A 26,384-nucleotide genomic window follows, 5' to 3' on the forward strand; every position below is an offset into this window, starting at 1 on the left:
CTTATACAACTCATAATAATAGCCCAAATAATTATTTTAAGGTCCTAATAATGTTACTATAATTAATTAGAAGTTATATTAAAAATAGTGTAGGCGTAGCTCACTTACAGCGGGTTTTATAGAAAATCGGGCTTTGCTTGGAGCAGCGTGTCCGAACCAAAAGACCCCTTCTCTAGGGACTCCGTGAGCCTCGGGGCTTCCTTCAGGTTCTAGGGGTTTTACCTAGGCTTTAAGGGGCTTAAAGTGAGCTAGAGAGAAGTTCTAGAGAGAGAAGGTAGAATGGGATGGTGTGAGGAATTGGTTTCACCTGGCACCTCTATTTATAGGGGGGCTTGAGGCCATTTCATGTCGTGAAACATAAATTCACGTCGTGACCTGTTGGAGACAGTGAGGTACAACCTGGTGCTGACATATGGCATCGCACATAAGGTGGAAATCAGCCGATTTTTAAAAATTCATAACTTTTGCATTCGAGCTCCGTTTTCGAGATTCTTTATATCCATGCGTATGTAAAAACAAGATCTACAACTTTCATTTAGACTCTGTTGGCTAATTCTTGACCGATCTTAAATTTAACAGTAGGAGAAGATTATATTGTTAAATCTCAGCGTAAAATTCATAACTTCTACATACGGATTCCGTTTTCGTCTGTCTTTTTATCGTTGAGTTCCTATTAATGAGATCTTCAACTCTCATTTAGTTCGCGTAAGAAAAAAAACCACTCGAACTAAAATTCAAATTTCGGGTTGTGCACTGCTATGCCAAAACTTAAAAAAATCATAACTACCTCATACGAAATCAGACTTGGGCGTTCTTTTTTTGTATGTTTCGGTTTAACGTATAGTACAAATTTTGTTTAGATTTCTAAGACTAAAAATTCTTTTATCAAAAATTCACTATTTACGTCTCCCGTTGCCGTGTCAAAAATTCACTATTTACATCTCACGCCGTGACCTGTTGGAGACAGCGAGGTCCAATTAGCTTGGGTTTTTGGTCATAATGGACTTTAGATACTTGGTTTTCGGTCCTTTGTGAGCCCAAGGAGTTTTCGGTCAACACTTCCCTAAAGGAAGTGTTTGCGGTCTTGGAATGGAATTTTGGCCGAAACCCCCATTGTTCTTTGATTCTTGGAATGGAATCTTGGCCGAAGTGTTTGTGGGGTATCCTTCATGTTTTTTGATTTATACCTTTGACTTGTTTTGACTTATATTAACTTATATAAACATATATAATATAAATGCATGGTTTTCAAAGTATGTTTATACAAGAATTTATATAAACATGCCATTATGGCTTTTAAAGTTCTTATTGTATCACTGTTATTCACTTGTACACAGTTACGGTTTAGACTTGGTTTGGCTCTAAGTTTGACAGTTGTCACATATATGAATAAAACTTTGCTAATAAGTTTATAACTTTGTATTCTCGTGTCGTAGAATTATTTAAGTGTTATCTTACTTAATTTAAGAACCTTCACCTAATTAGTGAGGTAAACTCCTCCCATATAAATATTGTGTTTTCATGTCACAATAATTATTAAGTATCATTTTACTAAGTTTTGGCGATGACACTCGTCTTTTTGAGTCACAACTATCCCAATACATATAGTCTCTTTCAACTAATATAAGTGAACAAAATCCCCTTATAAATGCTATTACAATTTTATACAACAACAAGACAAATTATGGGATTTGTAATTAGCTTATAACCGAACTATGACACTACACTATAACACTAGTTCTACAAAAATAGTGTGCTAATATTCATCCCTGATGTTTTACCAGTAATGAAATAAATAAAGACTGGTCTTCAGCGCCTAATTCGACTCGTCGGTTGATAGTTGTAGCTATCAACTCTACGCAGGTGGTCGAACCATATAAGTCTAATAATATGTATCTTACAATTGTCGTTCTTCGTTCCACACAAATTAACGGTTATGACATAGATGGTATAACACCCTGTTTCAAATCATTTCATAATTTGGGGCCGTGACATGAAGATCAGTTATCATAATGCTTCGGGCCTTGGGGGAAAGAGAGATTTAGACCCCTTTGGATGTGGGTACTGTAGATTTAACGATCTAAGGGTTCCGTTGGTGCTTTGGAGCCTAACGGAATGACCATAAATATAGACCAGTTATCATAATGCTTCGGGCCATGAAACCGTAGCCCGATAACGCTAAATCGTAGTCAAAGGGGCGTTGACCATACTTTCTTTTAATTTTGCAGTGATTCATATTGTTATATATCTTTGTCAAAAGCTAGTCACTGAAAATCTTTTGCTATTGACTTGTATACATTTTTGTCATTATTTGGCCAAACAAAGCCACGTCATAAAGATCAACGACAACCTAACAACATAATTTCATGTAGGATCAATTTCACCCTCTTTGATTTGATTTTTTTTTTTTTGTTTTTTTTCCTATTTGTTTTTTTTGTTTTTTTTTAATTATTATTATTATTATTATTATTATAAATTTCGAACAAAATTTTATAATTCGGACGACGTTATAAAATTCGAACGGCTATATAAAATCGGTTTTTAATTATTATTATTATATATTTTAATATTATTATTACTATTATTATTATTATTATTATTATTATAAATTTCGAACAACATTTTATACAACGGATGATATTATAAATTCGAGCGATTATGAAAAATCGGTTTTTAATTCTTTTTTATTTTTATTTTATAAATCGGTTTTTAAAATCAGATGACATTATAAATTCGAATGCCATTTTAAAATTTGTACAACATTATAAATTTGGACAACATAATAAAATTCAAACGATTATATAAAATGGAACAAAAGCAAATTTTGTCTTTATTTACCACGGATATATTAATAAGTTCGTTATTACATTTGCGTGGTGCATTATACGGATTGAAAACAAACTTTACTTTTGTTCCATTTTATATAATAATTCAAATTTTAAAATGTTGTTCGAATTTATAATGTTGTCCGAATTTTATATGGTTATCGAAATTTATAATAATAATAATAATAATAATAATAATAGAAAAAACAACAAAAAAACAAAAGGGGAAAAAACAAAAAAGAAATGTCAAATTATATATAAAAGGTTGATTAGATTGATGTTAGAGGGAGTAAAATCAGTACTTATATAGCTCAATACTTTCATGTATTGTATGCTAGTTATATATTTTATAGTCTAGAATTACTATATTGTAAAAATATTACTATATCGTAAATTATTTGTATTTATTTTATACTTCATATTTAGTCTATTTGAATATTCAAGATTTTGAACAAATTATATTGATTTAATTTAAAATAAAGATATTGTAATTAAATATTTGTACACTAGTTTTTCCAATATGGATGTATATATTGACATACATTTGAAAAAAAAATACATGTAATCGTAACAATCTTAAACATGCAAAAACTTCAAAAATGGTTCCGGAGGTTTTCGAAAATATCAAGTTTAGTCCCTAAGTTCAAAAAACCTCACAGATGGTCCCTGTGGTTTCAAAACTTTTAATATTTGATTCTTCTGCCTAACTCCGTCAGCTTTCTACCGTTAAGTGAGGGCATTTTTGTCATTTCAATACACATGGACCATTTATGAGGGTTTCTCTATTTAAAAAAAAAAGAAAAAAATAATTATTTAATTAAAGGGCCCCACCCTCTCTCTCTCTCTCTCACACACACACACGATCTATAAGACCTCCCTTACCCTCCTCCCATTTTATCCACATTTAACAACCATTACTCTACCAAAGCACCACCACTGCCACCACCTTCTTCCCTACTGGAAACCAACATCCCTACCCTACTGCTGCTGCCAGAGCTCTTTCTTCCACCATCTACAACCCTCCGGAGAAGGCTTCCATTCACCACCCAAGACCACCTCCCCTCGTCACTCTCCCCCATTTCTCACTTCACTGGTGACGATGACCACAAAATCGATGACGGCAGTCCCTCTGCCTCCTCCTGTCATAACCCACCACCATTAAATGTCGTCGTCACTACTGCTTCCCCATAGACCCTTGTCGAATACCACCCAGTTTCTATTATCTTTCCATTTATGCACCTGGTGCAACCTAGTCAACAGGTAGATCCTGATTTTCCTTTGTTCTTTATTTTAATCGACAGTTTTCTTTCCTTAAAACTATTCCCACTAACCCTACCACCACCGCGAGTCTGTTTCCATGGATTTTTACAGAATGCGGGTTCGCGCATCACGTTAAATTCAAATTGTTCATCAGAAATGGAGTTGCTAAAAGGTTCAAAAACAAGGGATGAAGACAAACAAGAAGATGAGCTACTAGATGAAATTTGAGGGAAAAGAAAATCAGAAGTCTGGACACTGTGTGAATCATTATTGGGGAGACCAGAGTAAGTTTGAAGGAAGGATAAATCATTGATTAGAAGGTGGTGGCGGATGAGGTCTAAAGCTGAAGATTGATTAGGGGACGCCATTGATGAGCAGGAGTGAAGAAGATTAAAGAGATGGGTTTATTGAATCGAAGGAATCCTTGAGTGGAAAAGATGGAGTGAAATGGTAGTGATATATATAAAGTAATAATGGACACTGGATATACTTTGACTACTAAAGAAATAAGAGAATATAGAGACATGTACATTGAGGAGGGAGAGAGGGGGGTTCGCTGATGGTGAGAGGAAGCATCAGTTAGTTGATTTGTGACGATGACGCAAATTCAACACTCATTATATTGAGAGAGAGAGAGAGAGGTGGGACCCTTTAATATTAAATAATTATATTTATTTCTTTTTTTAAAAAAAAAGGTAAAACTTCATAAATGGTCCCTGTGGAAGTGAAATGATAGAATTGCCCTTCACTTAATGGCCAAAAGTTAACGGAGTTAGCGAAAAGGACCAAATGTTAAAAGTTTTGAAACCACAGGGACCATCTGTGAGGTTTTTTGAACTTAGGGACGAAACTTGATATTTTCGAAAACCACAGGGACCATTTTTGAAGTTTGTCTAAAAACAAAAGATATGACATAGATCTAATAATAAAAACTTCCAAAAATAAAATCTAAAACTTAGAAATTAAAAAAATATTTTGGTTTTGTTAAACATATGTGTTTTAATTTGCTGTAAATAGTTACGTACTACGAGAGAAGAAAATCATTTCCTTTCAACTCACTCAACCACTCTTATATCAGTTATCTTTTAATCCCAACCAACATATGAATACCTTATCTTTTTCAACCCACTTTCCACATCATTTTTTTTTATTTAATTATATTTAAAAAATATAAAATAAAATAAAACATAACTTTTTTTTCATTTAAAAATTAAATTTTATTAATTTAAAACAAAAAAAATCTAAAATAATATTAAAAAGAAAATTTAATTAAAAACCTACACTACAAATAAAAAAATACATGATAATTATAAAACACGGCAATTAAAAAATACACTTAAAAAAGACAACACAATTTAAACCCTAAAACAATAACTGAATTAATTAGTTATTTATTAGAGTTGGAATATAGACATGTTTAATGTGATTAGTAACATCAGATCAAAGCTGGTGGTGTGTTTCAACATTGCTCGATTCATGTACTATTACTTGGTTTTCGACTTCGTCGGTGTGTATGCGTGTGTGTGGGGGGGGGGGGGGGGGGTTCGGGCTGATACATAGGAGATATCTCAACACCCTCATCTTTCAATATCATATTGTGTAGTATAATACAAACATACAATATATATTTTTTTTCTTCACCATCATAGCTCGTGCAAGCATTTTTAATATGTCCCAACGTCCTTTAAGGACCCCAAAAGCACGTTCTACGTCATTTCTTGCTGATTCATGTGCCGCATTGAACCGTATCATTTCATCGGTTATTGGATATAGATATGCCTTCTCAAATACAACCCATGATGGATATATTCCATCTGCAAGATAGTAACCATGTTTGTATTCTTTATCATTTAGATAAAATGAAAAATCAGGTCCTGTTCCATGATATTTCTCATCAAACAGTGGTGATTGATAGAGGACGTTTAAATCATTGTTCAAACCGACTACACCATAGAATGAATGCAAAAACCATAAATCTTGTGTCGTCACTACTTCTAGTATTATTGACGAATACTAATGGTCACCCCTCATGTATAGGTCTCTCAATTCCGTTGGAAAATTCCTCTAATTCCAGTTTGTGCAGTCAATGCTACCAAGCAATCCAGGGAATCCATGTCCAACTTCATGTGCTTCATACAAAAGCTGAATGTCAGTGGATGTTGGACGACATAAGTATCCAACCTTATACATTTGGATAACATCATAGCCAAAGTTTTCAAGAGCTTCACAAGAAGTTCTTTCTGACATATTTAGATACTCATCTAACGAGTTTGGGTTATAACCCTTCGCTAATTGATGCACTGTTGATGTGCATTTTTGTAGCACACTGAAACTTCTTTGATTTGTTGTGTCCCATGTTGTTTGAAAATAAAGATAATTCATCTCCAGGTCACCAACAAGTTACATAAACAAACATTTTCTTATACAAAACCTTCTATGGAATTGCATGTGGCCATAGTTCGAGTCATTTGCAAAATAATGTCGGATCAACAGTCGTTCAGCCTCTAAACGATCTCTGTGAGTAATGCTTCTCCTTTGAATGTTGCTTGAACTAGCATTATTCTGAAGAAGAAGTTGTGCAGCATGAGACAATACATGTAACAAATTATTGTTGATAGATTCATCCATATATGATGAACTATCATCGTTAACTTCCATTACTATTTTCCGAACGTTTGGATTCATTTTGAAATGAGGGAAAAGATATAGAGAAAATGAAAGAAACACACACACACACACACACACACATATATATATATATATATATATATATATATATATATATATAGAGAGAGAGAGAGAGAGAGAGAGTCAAGTTCAAATAAGAAGGAAATTTTTGGTAGGAAGGTAAGAAGTTTTTTTTTTTTTTTTTTTATATATTTTTTTCGCGAACAAACAAAATGAATCATTAGATGATTCATTTGTAAGATGATTCACAAGAAAAAATTCTCAAAAAACTATCTTGATGATTTATTTATACAATGATTTTGTTATTATTCACTAAAATTATCATAAAAATGAATTTTTTCGTAATTTACTTAAAAATAAATCATAAAGATGTTTTTTTGGGAATTTTTTCTTGTGAATCATCTGGTGATTCATTTATTTCTTTTGTCAAAAAAATATGTAGAAAAAAAAACTTCTTACCTTCCTACTAAAAAAATTTTCTTACCGTATATATATATATATATATATATATATATATATATATATATATATATATATATATATAGTAGGCGAATGCCCGCGCGTTGCGCAGAAACACCTATATAATTGAAGTATTACAAATATATGTATTTTTTTAATATAACAATAACGTTGTTGTTAAATTTGATATAAAATTAAATATATTATATGGTTTAATATTTTTTATAGTTGTTATTATTAACCAATTTTTTAAAATTTATTTGCTTAATGTTTTAATTCCTATCATTATAATTATTTAAAACACCAAACATTATTTTTTTGATTTTAAAGGTAATAATATAATCATTTATATATAGTTATTTTTAACTATTGTTATTATAAGTTATTTATTTAAAATTTTTTAACGATTTTAAAAATATATTTAGGAAATATTTTAGTTAAACTGATATTACAATTTAGTTTTTACATTTATCACTATAATTTATCACTTTGAACTATTTACAAAATATTATTTGGTTTTTTTAGTGGAACTGAAATTTATATTTAAGTTGACACTGTAATGTTATATTTAAATTAACAATTTAAGTATTTTGTCCAAACTGTTCAAAAGTTGTAACTTTAAATTGATAATGGTTTATATGCAACAACATTTTAAATCTAATAAATTAAGTATAATATGTTAAAATTTAAAGACATAACTTTATAAATAGAAGTAAATATATTATTTTAAAATTGAAATTTAGTCTATTTATGATTACACTTTAGGTTTGATATTTATTTAACTTTATTAACCAACTTACAATTAGTATTCGAAAGACACTGCAATTTATCACTTTTAACTATTTATAAAATAATCTTTGAATTGTTTAAGTTAAATAAAATTTATATTTAAGTTGAGTCTATAATATTTTATTTTAATTAATAATTTAAATATTTTATAAAAATTGTTCAAAAATTATAGATTTAAAATGATAATGGTTTACATACAACAATATATTAAAGCTAATAAATTAAGTATAATATTTTAAAAGTTAAAAACATAATTTTATAAATAGAAGTAAGATATTATTTTAATATTGAAATTTGGTTTATATATGATTACACTTTAGATTTGATATTTATTTAACCTAATTACCAAATTATAATTATTATTATAAAGAAATTGAAAAGTCATAGGAGTTTCAAATTAATGTGGTAAAAGGAAAAAAGAATGAAAGTTTCAAATACATGAGATTCAAAAAAAATGTTAGCTTTATAAGTATGCATGATGTATAATATATATATATATATATATATATATATATATATATATATATATATATATATATAGACAATGAAACAAGGGTACATATAGAAAATCTTAATAAAAAAAATAAAAAGAAAAATAAAAAGAAAAGAAAAAGAAAAAACATAATAATATAGAGAAAGATTCTGCAGTCAAATGATGTAAACATTCTGAATTTCATGGGTTCAGTAACTCCCAACCATACTTAGTTGCACATTTTTGTTTCCTTTCAAGCATCGTACGTAAAATACCTCCAGTCAAATGATCATGCGGTCGGAGAAAATACTCAATATATTTGTTCTCTATCTCCCGATCCAACAGCTGAGCTTTCCGTTCTTCATTAGCTTTGAAAATGCGTAATTTTTGTTCCCAGTATCATTGTCTCTGTTCCACCTTTGTTTCGGTTGCAGTCTTAATCCTGACAATTCGTTTGACGAGATCAAACATTTCATTTTCTATTGATGATGCCGATGTCACTTTCTTTCATTTTCTTTTTCTCTAAGGTGGCGATTCTTCAATACTAAACGACTATTGTTATTGGGGGGAGAATCCATGAGGATACTATGGATCGGAAGATAATGTGTAGGCGTTGGATGGAGATGTTTTGGTTCGTTTTGAAGAAGGAGGCGGGGAGTCTTCACCAGCTTTTGCAACCAATGCCCATTTCACGTTATTTTTCAACCACTTCTAAGCTTGTTGATGAGGAAAACCTTTTTGATTAATAGTCCTCCGATATTCGCTTAGTGAAGATTGTAAAACATCAACCTTAGATCTCTCGCTAGCCACATTGTTCATCTTATGGTTATAAATATCATTGAAAGCGTTACATTTCTTTTGGAGGTCTTTCCATATTGAGTTTAATTGGTGTTGTGACCAATCCGAACCTCTCCTTTGAACACTAAAATGCTCTGGAACCCTCTCCCCGAAAAAAATGCTTTGAACCTTTGTTGATTTCCGCGTTGTTTATGTTTAGAAACATCAACATATGCCCTAGACAAATCTAACTCGTCATGTTCCACCAGTTTCTTTTGCTTCTAGCGGTGTGTATAGTTGCGTTTTTCTTAGCAATGGTTTGGAACTCCTCGTTGGTTTCTTCTTCGTTTCTTTTGGGAGTCGGGTCGTCATTAGAACTGTTAGATTCTACATTATGAGCATCATGAAACTGAAAATTCTGGGGTTGAGAAGATTTGAATTGGGCTTCTAAGAAAACTGATTCCATGGATTATAACTCTGATTTTCTTCTGAAAGCCCAAATGTGTTGTAAGATTGTTGCACTGAGAAATATTATTGTTGGTAGTTTTGGTTTTGTTGGTAGATTTGGTAGTTTTGGCATTGCTGATAGTTTGAATTTGAAAATCTTGAGAAAAAAATGGAATATCTTGACTTGAACCGCCTTGTGTGACTTTGCGTCTTTGGCTAGAACTAGTTTCTTTTAGCTTTGCCTCGAGAATCCATTGAAGATAATTAAAGGAATTGAATGAAGTGGTAGATGTGATAGTGTTTATACTATTGGTTATATATCCATTCAATCTTGAAATATATATATATATATATATATATATATATATATATATATATATATATTGTATAAACAAAAAAAGTAAAAATAATTAAGTATTATTCAAGATTTCCGGCAATAACATAGTACAATCAAAATCAAATTCACATATCTATATCTTGCATGTTGCATCTATGTCCTATTGAGTATTTGTTTTATTCAAAACAAAGAAAAAAACATGAAAAAAACCAAGGAGTACATGCAAAATTAAAGTAGCAAAGGAATAAATGTAATGAATGGAATCAATGATCACATGCATTGAATGATTAGTCAACAAAATTTACTCAAAGTCCCTAGGTTCACAAAACCGATTAAATGCAACAAAATTTACTCAAATGGACACTTCCTGGATTTTGGATGTAGTTGCATAATTTTCATAAGATTCTGGCTATGCGTTCCTGGAGAATCCTCATGGAAAATAAATTTTGATCGCATTTCGTCTTTCTAGAGGAATAGTATGCATCCGCAACTTACTGGTGACAAAGGTTCCCATCATGGAGACTATATATTAAAGAACCGAAGCACAATAATTTTACATGTAATGCAGGTGTTGCTACATTGAAAGGTCGAAGATGCTTCAAACATACTTGCTCTCATTTGGTGAATTCTAGTTTAGTCATTGTTTTGGTTTCAAATTCAAATTCCTAGATCAACATTATCTTTGTCTAGTCTATTTTAACTACATCACTATTCTTAATAACATTATCTATATGTACTGTGTTTTCCCAGCTCCCTGCTGATTCTCTTTAATGGATATGTTATCTTTGTCGTTAAAAAAAAGGTTTGCCGACTGTACCTCCCAATCTCATTGCCCAAACCGCTAGGACACCGTCTTCCCTAAGAATCATCATTCAATATTTATTGTTAGGTTGGAGTTTTTCGGCTATTCTCTTAGGGAGGAGGGAATCATTCAATATCAACCCATTGAACCCACTGTTACATCAATTTTTGTTTCTTCTTTTTCTTCATCTTTTCCAACCCACAACACACGAAAATTGTATTTTTCTCAACCCATTCAATTAAAAAAATACAAAACAACTAAGGTATAAGTTTTAAAACACAGGGTACAAGAGAAAATGAGATAGAGAAAAAAGAGAGAGATGATGAACTGGGTTAGTAAAACCAATTAAACAACCCGTTGAAGTGGGAGTGGTACCGTCAGTAACTCTATTGTTAATTAAGGTTTTGCATTGTTTGTTTTGTATTTTTATTTAATTGAATGGGTTGAGTGTGTTAAAAAAGATAGGGTTTTTGTATGTTGTAAGTTGGGAAAGATGAAGAAAAATAAAAGAGAAAAATTTCAATTGGTTAGAAGGGAATGACTCCGTGCTCTCTTAAGATATTAAAAGAGAAGTTGCATTGACATGTCCATTAACAATGGATAAATATATTTTAAACATTTCAAAAGTTAATAAAATGGGTTCTCATCCCCCACTATGGCTCTTGGGTATTACGAGGTTTCGTAAAAAAGCTTGTCTTTGATGACGACAAACCCTTTGTTAGAACTGGTTCGTGCACCCTTCTTCTAACCACACCAAAATGCCATCCCATTGTTTGATCCTAGGATGATTTATCCAAACATTTTTCACAAGTTTTATCCAAAGAAGTAACTTGGGTTTAACTACCAGAATTCAAAAGTTAATATAAACAAAGGTAGCAACAAAATAGAAATTTAAGGAACGGAGGATTATTAAAAAAAAGACAAAACTTCAAAAAGGGTCCCTGTGGTTTTCGAAAATATCAAGTTTAGTCCTTAAGTTCAAAAAACCTCACAAATGGTCCCTGTGGTTTCAAAACTTTTAACAAATGGTCCTTCCGCCTAACTCCGTCAGCTTTCTACCGTTAAGTGAGGGGCATTTCGTCATTTCAATACTCAGGGACCATTTATGAGGTTTTCTCTATTTAAAAAAAAGAAAAAAAATATAATTATTTAATCAAAGGGCCCCTCTCTCTCTCTCTCTCTCTCTCCGATCACACAACATCAACAACATTTCGTCTCATTCAGCCTTCTTCCTTCTTCTTCGTCTTCTTCTTCTCCCATACCAAAATCTCACTTCACCCTCCCTTGCAAACCCTACGTTTTTTCACATATTCCCATATACTGAAAACTCCAAATCGCTTCCAAGTCCATTGATGTCTCCAAAGAAGACAAACCCATCTTGGATCCGCCAACAGAATCGGTAGAGACCACAAAAGAATTCAACAAACACATACTAGAAGAGAAATTCGCAGTCCTAAACACCGGAATTTTCGAGTGCCAGTCGTGTGGATACTTGTACAAAGAAACCGCCGGAGATCCATCATACCCGATAGCACCTGGTTTGTCGTTCGATAAATTGTCGGACGATTGGAGGTGTCCGACGTGTAGTGCGGCACAAACGTTATTTCAGAGTAAGAGTGTTGGAGATTGCGAGGTTCGCTCAGAATCAACAGTTTGGTTTTGGGGTAACACGCTCACCTCTGGCCAAAAGGTGATTCTTATCTACAGTAGCCTTTTCTTCTTCTTTGTATTGTTCTTGTCTGGTTATATTCGTCAATGAAACACATATATGGTGGTAACTGGTAATGGTATAGTTCTAAAGATTTTTTGTAATCTGTATACCCTTCTCATATGAGTTCTGAATCTATTATTCAGAGGTGAATGCAAAATATTTTGAGTTTAGAAGGTGAATATATAATATATGTATATGTAAGTGATGTGGGTAGGATTTTTTGAGGTTTCTTGATGATTGATATGATTGTTGATATTGTTTTTCAATTTCTTGATTCAAGAATACCTATGATTGATATTAATATAACAAGCTATGTTTAGATAATAAAAATCTCCTAAAGCCACAAACACATGCCTTTAATTGGATTGATTGGAGGGTTATGGTGAAAATAAGCTAGAAATTGATTGGAGAGAGAGAGAGAGAGAGAGAGAGAGAGAGAGAGAGAGAGAGAGAGAGAGAGAGAGAGAGAGAGAGAGAGAGAGAGAGAGAGAGAGAGAGAGAGCCTTTAATTCAATAATTATATATATATATATATATATATATATATATATATATATTTTAAATAGAGAAAACCTCATAAATGGTCCCTGTGTATTAAAATAACGAAAATGCCCCTCACTTAACGGTAGAAAACTGACGGAGTTAGGTGGAAGGACCATTTGTTAAAAGTTTTGAAACCATAGGGACCATCTGTGAGGTTTTTTGAACTTAAGAACTAAACTTGATATTTTCAAAAACCACAAGGAGCATTTTTAAAGTTTTGTCTAAAAAAAAAGAAAGAAAGAAAAAAAAAACAGAGTGCAATTTGTGGACAATCACAGGGACCATCTCTGTAACTTAGTTAAGTTACAAGACTAAATTTGTTGATAATTCTTTCACATAAAACCCAAGAAGTAAAATATAAATTCTTTATGCCGTTTCCTTTTTGTTTTTGGTACAAACCTTGATTCTTTAGCTGTCGAAGTGCGAGGGTTTAAGGAAAAAAGACGCCTCTGTAAATTCCGGCAGCCCGCCGCTCCTTCGCTACTCGAGATTTGAATCGGCGGCAGCTAAAGTAGAGAAGAAAAGATGGGGAAGGTATCGTATATGAAGCTTAAAGGTAGTCAAAACCTAAGGCAACGACTACTTCTATCAACTCTCGCTTCAACACCGATTCTAATCGAGGATATTCGTGCCGACGCCACCTGGCCTGGACTCCTTCCTCATGAGGTCTCGTTTCTCCGACTTCTCGAGACAATCTCCGATGACTGTCATGTCGAAATCAACGAAACTGGTAATCCTAGGTTTTCTCATTCTTTTTCTAATTTCATGTTCCAATTTTTTGAATGTTCTTGTTTACATATTAGTAAAACAGAAATTCAAGAGAATATAAGCTAATTTGTATAGTAGTTTAAGTTAAATCTCTGTTCATTCGAAGCCAATGATAGTGTGAAATCGATTTGCTGGTTGAATTGGTAGGGACGAAGTTGAAATACAAACCTGGGATAGTTATGGGTGGGGGATATCTGGAGCATGATTGTGGATTGAGTAGATCAATTGGCTATTTTCTGGAACCTTTGATTGTTCTTGGTTTGTTTGGGAAAAAACCCCTTTCCATTAAGCTCAAAGGTAACCTTACACTCCCTTCACCCTTTTCATCTCAATTTCATTCTACTGATTTACATCATCAACCACATGTTGCTTTCAGGGATAACAAACGATCCTAAAGACCCATCCGTTGATACATTCAGATCAACAACTTTACCTCTATTAAAACGTTTCGGAGTTCCTTCAGAAGGATTAGAATTAAAGATTGAAAGCCGTGGGGTTGCTCCTAAAGGAGGTGGTGAAGTTACCCTATCAGTTCCCATTGTCCACAACAGTTTAAAGGTCAACCTTCTTCTTCTTCTTCTTCTTCTTCTTCTTCTTCTTCTTCTTCTTCTTCTTCTTCTTCTCCATTTAATACAAATTCACATCTTTGATCTTTCATATCTCATTTTTCTTTTCACACTTTACAGGCAGTTACATGGACTGATGAAGGTATGGTGAAAAGAATCAGGGGAATTAGTTTTTCAACAAGAGTATCAGTTCAATTTGAAAACACAATGATACATGCTGCTCGTGGAATCTTCAATCGTTTGCTTCCTGATGTTCATATATTCACTGATCATAAAGCTGGTGCACAAGCTGGAAAGTATGTGTCAAAAATAGTTTTTTTTTTTTTTTTTGAAGTGTGTTTGCTAATTTAGTTGTGCAATTTTTTTTCTAATTAGTTCACCTGGTTATGGGATTTCATTGGTGGCTGAAACAACATCCGGATGTTTTATAGCTGTGGACACCACAAATTCTTATGCTAGAGGTGATAATGATGATAATGAGATGGATGTTGATGAAAAGAAAGAACTTATGCCACCAGAAGAAGTTGGTGAGCAAATTGCTTCCCTTTTACTTGGGGAGATCGAGCAAGGTGGCGTCATAGATTCTTCACACCAGGTATAAGGGTTGGGTCTGACTCGGTCAGATTCAGACTGTTTAATTTAATATGTTTCTTACTGGGTCTGATAAGAGGTTGGGTCTGACTCAGTGTGTGTGTTGTAGGGTTTGTTGTTTCTACTTTGTGCATTGTGTCCGCAAGATGTATCAAAGATTCGTGTGGGAAAGCTTGTGCCTTATGGGATTGAGACGTTGAGGAATATAAGAGATTTTTTGGGTGTTAAGTTTGTGATTAAGCCGGACCCCGCGACTGGAACAGTCATGCTTAAATGCATTGGATGTGGATTGACAAATTTGTCACGGAAATTGTCTTGAGATTTTGTAACATTAAAAACCATTTCATGTCGAATTTTGTTTTTATTAATTTATTTTGAGGCTTCTTGAGAGATGAGTTCGAATGAGAGAACAGTTTTTTAGAACTAAATGATTAGCATGTTCCTGTAAAATTTGGTCTACAAATCTACAATATCATGGATTTTAACCTTTTGTATGAATGTTTTTGAAGTATTTGCATTGTAATTTAATGGTGTTTTAGTTTTTAAATAATTAATCAAAGTGTCTCGAGTTTAGCTTGAGCTTGAAATTAATTAAGGCTCAATTACACCCCTAAAAACCACCACGAATTCCCTTTTCATTTTCTCAAATCACAAACTCAACACATTTTCTTGCAAACTAGCCATTGATAGATATCCCGAAGAAAACGATAATTCACATTTATAAAGCAAACAGATTGTACTTTGTAGATCTATTTAAAATCAAAAGTAAACGTGGAATCATCATCATCAAACAAGAAAGAATTGCTTATTGCATTAAAATTTCTTCAATATTTCCTGAACCAAAACACACACATGCGATTTCACAACCACGTATCATATTACTAGCATTTGAATAAACGACTCGTGCTGTTTTATAGTGCTGTTCAAAAAAAAAAAAAAAAAGAAGAGCTGTTTTATAGGCATGAGTTTCTTAAGAATAACAAATGTATAGTTATATAGGAATGAGGGAAAGACAAATACGGAAGTTGTTAGATCTTGACGATTTCATAGGCATATGAGTTTCTTGAGAAGTAACAAATGTACAACTAATATTAGCATCCATTTTTATTATTTATATTAATTGTAATAAGCATTCATTCTCCTCTCAAGAACCTTTTCAGTTTGGTGAGTGAGTTCTTCAGTTTATGTCTTTATCTTTTCGATCTCATCCATTTTTTTTACAAGAAATTGTTTTAAAATTTCTGTGGTGTTTATGTTGTTAATTGGGTTGTTCAAAAAATAACATTGTGGATCCTTGACGGGTGTTTCTATTACAATTATGATCGATCTGTCTTTTATTTATTTTTTATTTCATCAGATGATTTGGAATTGGAAGAAAGATGTCGAAGATGCTTCTTGCATGCATGGGAGTTACTGCATTAGGGTTCACATTAGACCATATCGTTTCTGATAGAAAACTATTTGGAGGCAAGTATTTCCATTCTATTCTAATGAACTTTATCATTATATGTGCATGTATGCTATTAAGATAATTTTCTCTACGTACATATAAATTTGATTCAATATATATGTTTTCAAATAAAAAAGTTGTTTAATTATATAATCAGAAATTGAGTTATATATTTGTATATTTTGAAAAGGTACAACTCCAAAAACAATGTCGAAAGAGTGGCAAGATGAAACGGAGAGGATGAAAAACGCATGGCCTCGCACTGCTGGACCTCCTGTCGTCCTCAACCCTATCACTCGCCAGAATTTCATTATCAAGTCTTCTGATTCTTGAACAATTTTTAAACCACAATTGAATAAGGCTTTTGGTGTACGTAGCTATTGATTATTGATTATTAAAGATTTATGACTTTTCAATCAATACGTTTGTGTTTTCTATCTTAATCAAGTAAAGGCCTAAAGGGCAACTACTAAATTAATAATTAACAACTCTTTTTAAGTTTTTTATGAATCATATATATTATATAGTATTACCTTAAAACAAACTTGTTAATTGATGCATCAGATAGGTGAGTGGTATGTCAATATATATATTTATTTATTTATTATGTCCAACTTATGGCAATGCATAGAAACTAGTATAATTTCTTCTCCGGACATCATTTTCCCTTACACATTAACCCAAAATAAAACTGAAAATTAAAACATTGGTATTCCTAATTCAAATGCATTGGTGTACATCTTCTCTTCCGATCCCTATTGAAAACTACTATTACTGATTACTAAAACAATCAATATATGGATAATGGTATATATTCCCATGATCCCATCCAACTATTATGAATGTAACAAGAATATTATTTTCCACACTTTAAATATTCGTAGAGGTAACCTACTATATATTTTGTGCCCCATTAACAACCGTATGTCTGAATTTGTTCCTTGTGGTGTTGAGACTTTTCTCTTCATTATAGTAATGATTGAATTCAGAAGATCCTTAGTCTGATATGTGACAAAATCACACGGATATATTGTTAGATGATATGTCTAAGATATAACTAAATGATAAATCTATATAAATTATCTGAAGTTTGAAACGTCTAAACGTACTGGATTAGGGCAAGTCCTGACATTTTGGAGGCCAGTACAACTTATTACTTTTAGGCCTTAAAACTATTCAAATTAGAAAGATATAAAAATAAATTAATATTTTTTTATTATTTCATAACAAATATGGTAATGACAAGTTTTTATTCCAAGTCGAATGCCGGAAAACATTGTTTCCATTTGTAAGTTTTTATCCATGTAGCATTCCTATAAAAATTAGTTCACTGTTTAACTTTTCATCGGTACTAATTTATTTGTGATGTTCATTTCTAATTTGTTCACAAGATACATAGTGATTTTCATATTTTAATTCACATAATAAGAACAATACAATAGATGCATATAATTCCAAAAACTGTTGCCAACAAGGATAAGTACACATGAATTCCAAAATCAAACCACCAAAATTATGAAAAACATAATAATTAAATCAACAAATTTACTATGGACATAATGATCTGAATACAAATTTGTAATATATATATAGATTATGTATTCAATGAATAAATTACCAAAAATATGCCTGCACAAATGAACATCATTAAATCCAATTTATACAAAATGACTAGTAAGTAAACAAAAACAAAAAATAAGATCAAACGAAATAAACTCATGAATGGTAGAGCACTATAGCAGCAGAAATACATGTTCAAGATGGAAACACAATTAACCTGTGCGACATGTACTTCAAAAAAATAGAAAACAAAATTACATAATCAAGACTTGTATCTTCAATGACGATTTCATTACATTATAATTGATGAGATCGAGAGTGAGAGATTATGCAATTACCAATGAATGTAAAAGACGATTTGTATGTTTTAACATTCCAAGAATGACAATTTGTTCAGTTGAACCCTTTGAACTTGCCATGGGCGGCCCTGACGTTGAATATTAAATTCAATTGATCCTAATTCCTAAACACCCTATGACACCGTTTTTTAGTACAAGAGACCAAGGTAATATGTACAATATGTTGGGGGATCTTATGGAAGATCCAAACTATTACCTTAGCAATTCAAACATATCCCAAATAGATATCGAACGCTTGGTCCCATGAACAAGTGTAAAATCTAACAACGAAACAAATAACAAATAACAATGTCACATGAACGAGTGTAAAATCTAACAACGAAACAAATAACAAATAACAATGTCTACCGATGAGAGTAACATATACAAAGATATAACAAAAGTAAATTGCAAACAAATAAACTTACGAGTAAAGCGCATTTAACTTGGTTCCACATGCAATCAGGGTGATTGTGTACATTCACGTGGAGAAATAGATGCTTTTTATTATTAATAAGGAAAAACTATAAGAAAATCGATAATCGTATTCAATTTAATCATTTTATCTAGTCAACATGTTATTCAACTTTCAAAAATTACACTTTTGACCTATATTTTGAATTTTATTACAAATTAGGTATGAAATTTATACTTTTGGCCCATATTTGAAAATTTATTACAAATTTGGTCAAATATTTACCCTTTTGACATAGATTTCAGAATTTTGTTATGAATTCATCATAATTTTAGTTTTTTTACAACTTTTTTTTTGTCAAAAATATTTTTGAATATGTTTTTTCTTTAAAAAAACCATATTTATGAAAAAAAAACATATTTTCACATAAAAACTTATATTTTCTACATAATTTTTATAAAAAAAACTTTTTTGTATACGAAATACCTATTTTTAAAAATAGGTATTTATTAAGTACATAAATATATACAAATTCATTTTTATAATTTTTTTTTATACAAACACATATTTTACAAAAAAACTATACAAACACCTATTTTGTTATAAATATATTTATATATAAACACATATTTATAGAAAACTATATACAAACACCTATTTCATAGTAAATGTGTGTGTGTGTATACACACACACAAGCCTTTTACTTATGCTAAATGATGGGTGCGAATAGTTTCTATCAATATTACTTTTATTCGCTAACATGTATGATTGGGCATCCAATTTTGACACAAAGGTAATGAAAATGTAAGCTCCTAATAGTGAAATCTAATTTGCTTTGGAAGATGGTAACTTATAACTTGGAAATTATCCCATTTTGATATATAATTGTGGGTTTAAAACAAAAAATATAACATTGTGTGGGTTGAAAACAAAAGTTGTATGACAATAAATTTTTTTTTTTAATTTGAAGATGCACATTTTTTATGAATGATCAAAATTCATTTTGAATTTGAATATGAGTTATAATTTATTGTATTAATTCTTACATAACTATTATTTAGAGTATACATTTAAAAAGATAATTTAATTGTCGATAATTTACTTCTCAAGTGATATTTTTTTTTATCAAAAACATGTTTATATATATATATATATATATATATATATATATATATATATATATATATATATATATATATATCCTCCCTAATAAATAAAGAACTTTTTGCCACATGTCCTCTTCTTCTTCATTTGAACACATGATATTTTCTAAAATTTTTGAATTTTCTATTTTCTACTTGTCACTTTATTCTATTTTTCATTTTATTAAATTAAAATTCCATATTTAATATGTAAGGTAATACATATATATATATATATATATATATATATATATATATATATATATATATATATATATATATATATATATATATGTAAGAGATTTATTAGAAAGAGTTTATATATAATGTATCCAATACATTAAAATCTCATTAATTTTAATAATTCAAATTTTTTCTTATTTTTCTTATAAATTCAAACATTTCAAATTGTTAAAATTTCATATATATATATTTTTTAAATAAACTCATGTAATACATGGGTGTCACACCTAGTATATATATATAAACATGTTTGTATACATTTGTTTATAAAAACATGTTTGAATATATTTTTATAAAATATGTGTCTGTATACATTTTATATATAAACATGTTTGAATACAAATGCTTTTATTATAAAATAGATGTATATAAAAAATATATAAATATGTTTTTATAAAAGAAAATATAAGATTTTTTATGCGATTTTTTTTTTGTGTAAATGTGATTTTATATAGAAAAGCTATTTTTTTGAGAAAAAATATTGTAAAAAAACTAAAGTTAGGATGAATTCACAACTAAATTCTAAAATTTGGGCCAAAAGGGTAAAGTTGGACCAAATTTGTAATAAAATTTAAACTCTTAGCAAAAAGTGTAAATTTTAGATCAAATTTGTAGAAGAATTTGAAATCTGTGCCAAGAGTTTAACTTTTAAAAGTTGGATGACATGTTAACCGGGTAAAATGATCAAATTGAATACAATTATCAGTTTTTGGGACTTAATTGAATATAAAAATATATAAGGACTAAATCGATATGAAACCAATATATAAGAACATTTTTTTTTGCAGTTTTCCCTATTACAATCAAATGGAGGGTTATAAATCATTTACAAGTGGCCAAAATAAAGGAACAAAACACATTTGTCTTCAAATAAATCGCTATAGAGAAAGGAAAAATAGCCTAAAAATGACATAAAATTCATAACTTAAAGATAACCAACGATAGAAAAAGGCTACTTGACCGCCACTAGCATCGATGCTTTCAAGTGGCGACCAAGTGACTATTTTGGTGTGATTTACAAAACTCAAATAATGGCAACTTCAAGTAACCTCCTAGTAGGTAGCAAGTGACAATTTTAAGTTGTCCAAAATTTTCTTAACCGTTATATATATATATATATATATATATATATATATATATATATATATATATATATATATATATGAGGCATTGTGTATCATCAGAAGACAACACAACATATAATAAAATGTAGTGGTTTTTACTTTTTAGTTTTTAGCATATTAAAACGTTAGGGGATAATTTGATCATAATTTACACAAGATTTACTTTAAACCCAAAAAGACTAGTCAATAAGTAATTTATATATTTTCAAAAAGAAATGTTTTTTTTTGGAAATGGCAAAATATCATTAAAAAGGGAACACGAATAGCAAGTGGATAAACCATGACCAAAATACAATGAGAAAAGAAAATGGCAAATAAGGAAAGAAAAAACATAAACATAAAGAAAAGGAACAATGAATTATAGTTTTAGATGTTCAAATGGCGAGCAACTCCAATCGATCCAATTCCTGCATCCATGAGAATTCTTGTGATTGCACCATGAAAAGAAAGTGACAATGATGTTTCTGCAATAATAGTTGGATTAACTTTGATATTTTTGAATACATTGTCATGCCTAGTGAGCCAAATGAACCAAATTAGGTAGAATAAGATTGGACTTTAATCGATTTCCTTTTTATGCAATAATCCCAACATGAGATAGAGTTTAAGAGATCCAGAATTCCAGTGTATCTCCTAGCCTATAACCCACACCAAATAATGATCCATGATTGAACAGTTTGAGCGAATTCGCAGTGAAGGAAAAGATTTTCCCACCGAATCCGTGCTTTTGTTACATAAGAGACATGTTTGGTTTGGAATGTGTAGATCCCTGGTTCATAATAATTCTGCCACCCGAATCCTGTTCAATACAGTATGTCACACAAAACATCAGACTTTTAGTGGTATGTGTTTTGACCAACATACAGTGGGACCTTTATATGACATCAACTTGGAATCTATAAGACGCTTCAAGCAGTTGACTTTGTATTCCCCACCTGTTGTCGATCCAAACTTGAAACCATAAGAACTAGTAGTCGCATTGATTTCTAAGTTGCCACTGTTCTTATAGAGATATAACAGTTCTTGCAGTTCAATGTGGTTAGTAGGCTCATGTTTCCAAACCAAGGAGACTCCAGATTCACATATTTGATCACCATGGAGACAACATTTGATTGATTCAAGAGCATATAGATAATGATATTTTTGTTGAAAGGGAGTTGTACCACACCAAACATCTTTCCAAAAGATAATTTTGACATCAGAACCTAGGATAAGGTTAAAGAGTCGTTGATTGTTAATATTCATGACATCAAGAGCCGTAATAGCTTTGGAGATATTACACCAAACTCCAGTGGATGTATTTCTGGCTATATAAGTATGAGGTTTCTTTCTCAGATTGTGAGTACTGGAAATTACATATTTCCAAAGACTCATCTGATCATTCATTAGTTTCCACCACCATTTAATCAACACGGCTAAGTTTTGTGCTTTTAAAGTCGACACTCCCAACCCCCATCCCCAATTGGGGCAATAATCTTGGAATAATCTATTGGATTAGGTGTCTAAGACCATAACTATAATTGGTATGTACTTGAACCGAGAGTAGCATGGTCTATTTTGAGCTGCATTCACCAGAACAATTTGATAGGATTGATATTTGAGAAAGAGGTTATTTATGATTTATTAATATATTATAAGTATAATATATTAATTGAGAAATCATATTCTTTAATTAATATTGGTCAAGAATTAATTTGGAATTAATTTAGTGATCAAAAGAGATTAATTAAATTAGTGGGGATTGATTATGTAAATCAGTGATACATATAGTTTGGGCTAATGATCCATGATTGATTAGTGATGGACTAAGTTTATGTGAGAGTCCATGAAGTGTTAGTCCATAAGGCTTATCATATGGATTATTGGATTAAAGGCCCAAGGAAGTGGATTAGGGTTTACAAGTTGAAACTTTAGGAATTCCACACTATAAATGTAACCCATAACACTACCAAAAGGGCCAATGATTCCATGGGAAAACCCTAGCCGATTTTGTGTGTTCCTAACATTTCTCTCAAAGTCCTCCATTTGTTCATGGTGTCTTGTGAACCATTTGAGGCATCACACTTGAGGTGCTAAGCTCTTCAAAGGCCAAGAAATACAAGCTACAAATAAGAGGTATTCTTCTAACTACTTTTTATGATTCATGTCTCAAAGTTGCATGCTAGTTAGGCTTCATGCTTTGGAAAGTGAATATTTCATGTATAACTAGAGAAAACTTAGATCCAAAGGATTAGGGTTGTATGTGCACCATAGGGATGTTATAGTGCTTAAAACCCAATAGTGTTATCAGAGCCATGGGTGTTTTCTATTATATAGATGCAATTGTATTGTTTTCAAAGTTAAAAAATTATGATTTTTTCTGTCTGAATATTGGACTCGACGAGTCCCATGAATGGACTCGACGAGTTGACTCATATGACTATGAACTCGATGAGTCCATAGCCTGGCTCGATGAGTTGGATCATCAGTTGGGAGAATTTTTGAGTTTTTGGCCTGTTTTGGATTATGATCATTACGAGAAAATGTTTTGGCTCATAAAATTCGATTTGACTGATATGGTAATTATTATCCGCATCCAATAACATGATGATTCTCAAATTTTAAGATAATTACTTGATTTTGTGAAAAACCAACTATTTGTAGAATTTGAAATTATCTTGCCATATGAGTGAAATTAGGTCAAATTAGTAAAAGATAAAATTATATGATTATTTTATTAGTTTAAAATTTGATCAAAATGGCTTTGAAGAGTTTCATAACTTGCCCTAAAGTTATGGAACTCGGAAAGTCTCTTTTATGACTAAAGAGATTACAAAACTTGTCATCAAGTTTTGAGATTCAAAAGGTCTTGAAGAGCTACAAAACTAGTCATCAAGTTTTGAAATCCAAAAGGGTTTGAAGAGTTTCAATACTTGTCCTCAAGTTTTTGGAATTTAAGATTTGATTAAAAAAGTTTTAACTGTGAAATATTAAATACCAAACCTTTTGGCTTCATAACTTAAACATAGAATTAAAATGTTTAGTTATGGCTTTGTTGATGATTAATTACAAGATTAATTAAAAAAAGTATTAATAAATCCATAATTATTTAGTTTAAGTTTAATTAAATTAAGAGTATAATTTATTAATAGATTAAACAAACAAGTATTTTAAATGTGTAAAATACACCCTTATACTATATAAAATTAAAATTTTAATATATTATATATGTATAAGCAAAAGGTCAGTCTTACTTTTAGTAGACCTCATTCATGAAGCTGGTCTATAAGGGGTGTTCGAGGAAATTGTCTATAAAATGACGATTGAATGGGTATCCACTCTTACCCACCACACTCTTGACTAGTGGAGGGTCGTTATCTAAACGAGTAGGATAGGACACAAACTTCCATTAAAAGGATATTGAAATACCAAGTAACTAAATGTTTTATAAATTCCCAATCTTAGTTACTTAGGAAAAATGTGAATTTGGTGCTAACCCATGAAATTGCACATTGCACCTTATTGGTTGTTAGTAGAGCGTGTGTGGTTAACCGGCACACTAATATGTAACTAATAAAGGATGACAATGGGTAGCTCGTAGTTTTTCATAGATCAATAGAGCGTGTGTGGGTAACCGGCACACTGATTAGGTGATAAACGACTTTGAGAGTACCAAGCTAATTTGCCTGATTATTCACACCTTGTTTGTGATACTCGGTATCCTAGTCATAAACTTGAAGGGCATAATCAAGATTAAACATACCATTGAAAATTTCAATGAATCTCAAAAGATCTAGGAGTTTCATTTAAAACTTAATTCGTTTAAAATTTTCTTTTCGTGGTGGAATTGGTATTTCGTCATTTATCTACCGACAAATAGTTTGCAATTAGATTACGACATCCCTCTTCCGAATTATAAATTACTGTGTCGGGTCCTAGCCTTAATATTTCATTTGGGTGTTATATTAATGACTTAATCAACTAACTTAAATTTCTCCCTTGTAGATGTCTAGTTCTGACAACTATGGTCTTCCCGAATGTTATGGAAAAAGCTTTCATCATAAAGATGATGTTCCCAAAAATCATACTTCACTTCCTCTACCTCCTCCAATAATTCTCCCTGACCTACATGTTCGTCGACTTGAAAAGTTCAAGATCACTCAAACCTTATTGACAAGCAAACACGAAGATGGAAAATCTGTATGTGCTCACATCTTGGAGATGAAGTTGCATATTGACAGGCTGGGAATGTTGGGTGTCGTTTTCCCTAGGAAGTTGGATGTTGACTTGGTTCTTCAATCACTTCCCGAGTCGTATGGTCAGTTTGTTAAAGATTACTATATGAAAGATCACGATGTGACCCTTATTGATCATACCTATTTGCTAATTGTTGCTGAATCAGTAATGATTTGTCGCACTGGTAAAGCAAATTTGATTGAAAGATCTACTTCCCAAACTTCCATGCACATTGACAATGGAAACATTGGAAGTCCAGAAAAGTCTTCTCTTCTTAATGGAAAGGGAAAGACTAAGTCTAAGATTGTCCCGTGTGCCATTCCAAAAGAGTTTGTTTACTTCTACTGCCAAGAGAAGGGGAATTGGATGCAAAACTGCTATATCTACCTGAACGACCACAAGGATGGTAAAGTCAAATGTTTGACTCTACTTTAGGTAAGTCTACTATCTAACTCTATTAAGTTCCTATTTTTAAGATTCTTAATCCATGATGTGACGAGATCACATTTTTATGTTTTGTAGGATCGATGAAAAGAAAGGAAGCTTAAAGGAAAAGCATGTTGAGTCTGATCGCGAAGAGATGTGTTTCGATTACATGATTCGATGATTAGATTTTTGAGCGGCTGCTTAGGAGTTATGATAGATTGCTTAGAAATATGTAGTAACATAGTGTTCATTTGTAATTGCACTGTAAGGACAAGTTTTTTCCATAATTTTATAAATAAAGAAAATTTTGATTTTATCTTATCTTATATTTCCTTGGAATGAAATTTGTGAAAATTGATGTTCGTATGTTTCTATTTTTAGCAATATTGGAAAATGGGTTTGATTTTTTCGTTTGTGGTAGTGTCAAAAATTTAC

General features: G+C 31.2%; 3 protein-coding genes and 1 long non-coding RNA gene across 4 annotated transcripts; 2 read left to right on the forward strand and 2 right to left on the reverse strand.

Moving 5' to 3' along the window:
• Positions 1 to 4,078: 4,078 nt before the first annotated feature.
• LOC145016276 (uncharacterized) lies at positions 4,079 to 4,453 on the reverse strand. The gene has a single exon (XM_078974649.1). The coding sequence runs from the start codon at positions 4,451 to 4,453 to the stop codon at positions 4,079 to 4,081; it is 375 nt and encodes a 124-aa protein (XP_078830775.1).
• A 1,222-nt stretch (positions 4,454 to 5,675) lies between these two features.
• LOC145016277 (uncharacterized) lies at positions 5,676 to 6,743 on the reverse strand. Its single transcript, XM_078974650.1, has 3 exons — positions 6,500 to 6,743; positions 6,179 to 6,385; positions 5,676 to 6,028 (listed from the first exon to the last, which is right to left on the reverse strand). Exons 1-3 carry the CDS (start codon positions 6,741 to 6,743, stop codon positions 5,676 to 5,678), a joined length of 804 nt encoding a protein of 267 aa, XP_078830776.1.
• A 6,731-nt stretch (positions 6,744 to 13,474) lies between these two features.
• On the forward strand, positions 13,475 to 15,533 carry LOC145018470 (RNA cyclase family protein). The gene is made up of 6 exons (XM_078976349.1): positions 13,475 to 13,840; positions 14,026 to 14,175; positions 14,255 to 14,436; positions 14,565 to 14,740; positions 14,820 to 15,039; positions 15,145 to 15,533. Exons 1-6 carry the CDS (start codon positions 13,636 to 13,638, stop codon positions 15,352 to 15,354), a joined length of 1,143 nt encoding a protein of 380 aa, XP_078832475.1. The 5' UTR covers positions 13,475 to 13,635; the 3' UTR covers positions 15,355 to 15,533.
• Positions 15,534 to 16,131: 598 nt separating this feature from the next.
• Positions 16,132 to 16,965, forward strand: LOC145018393 (uncharacterized). The gene is made up of 3 exons (XR_013666985.1): positions 16,132 to 16,199; positions 16,393 to 16,502; positions 16,676 to 16,965. It is a non-coding gene; the product is annotated as an uncharacterized LOC145018393 (long non-coding RNA).
• Positions 16,966 to 26,384: the final 9,419 nt, after the last annotated feature.

Source organism: Lactuca saligna, chromosome 9 (genome assembly GCF_052625555.1).
Source record: "Lactuca saligna cultivar CGN05327 chromosome 9, ASM5262555v1, whole genome shotgun sequence".
Taxonomy (NCBI): Eukaryota; Viridiplantae; Streptophyta; class Magnoliopsida; order Asterales; family Asteraceae; genus Lactuca; species Lactuca saligna.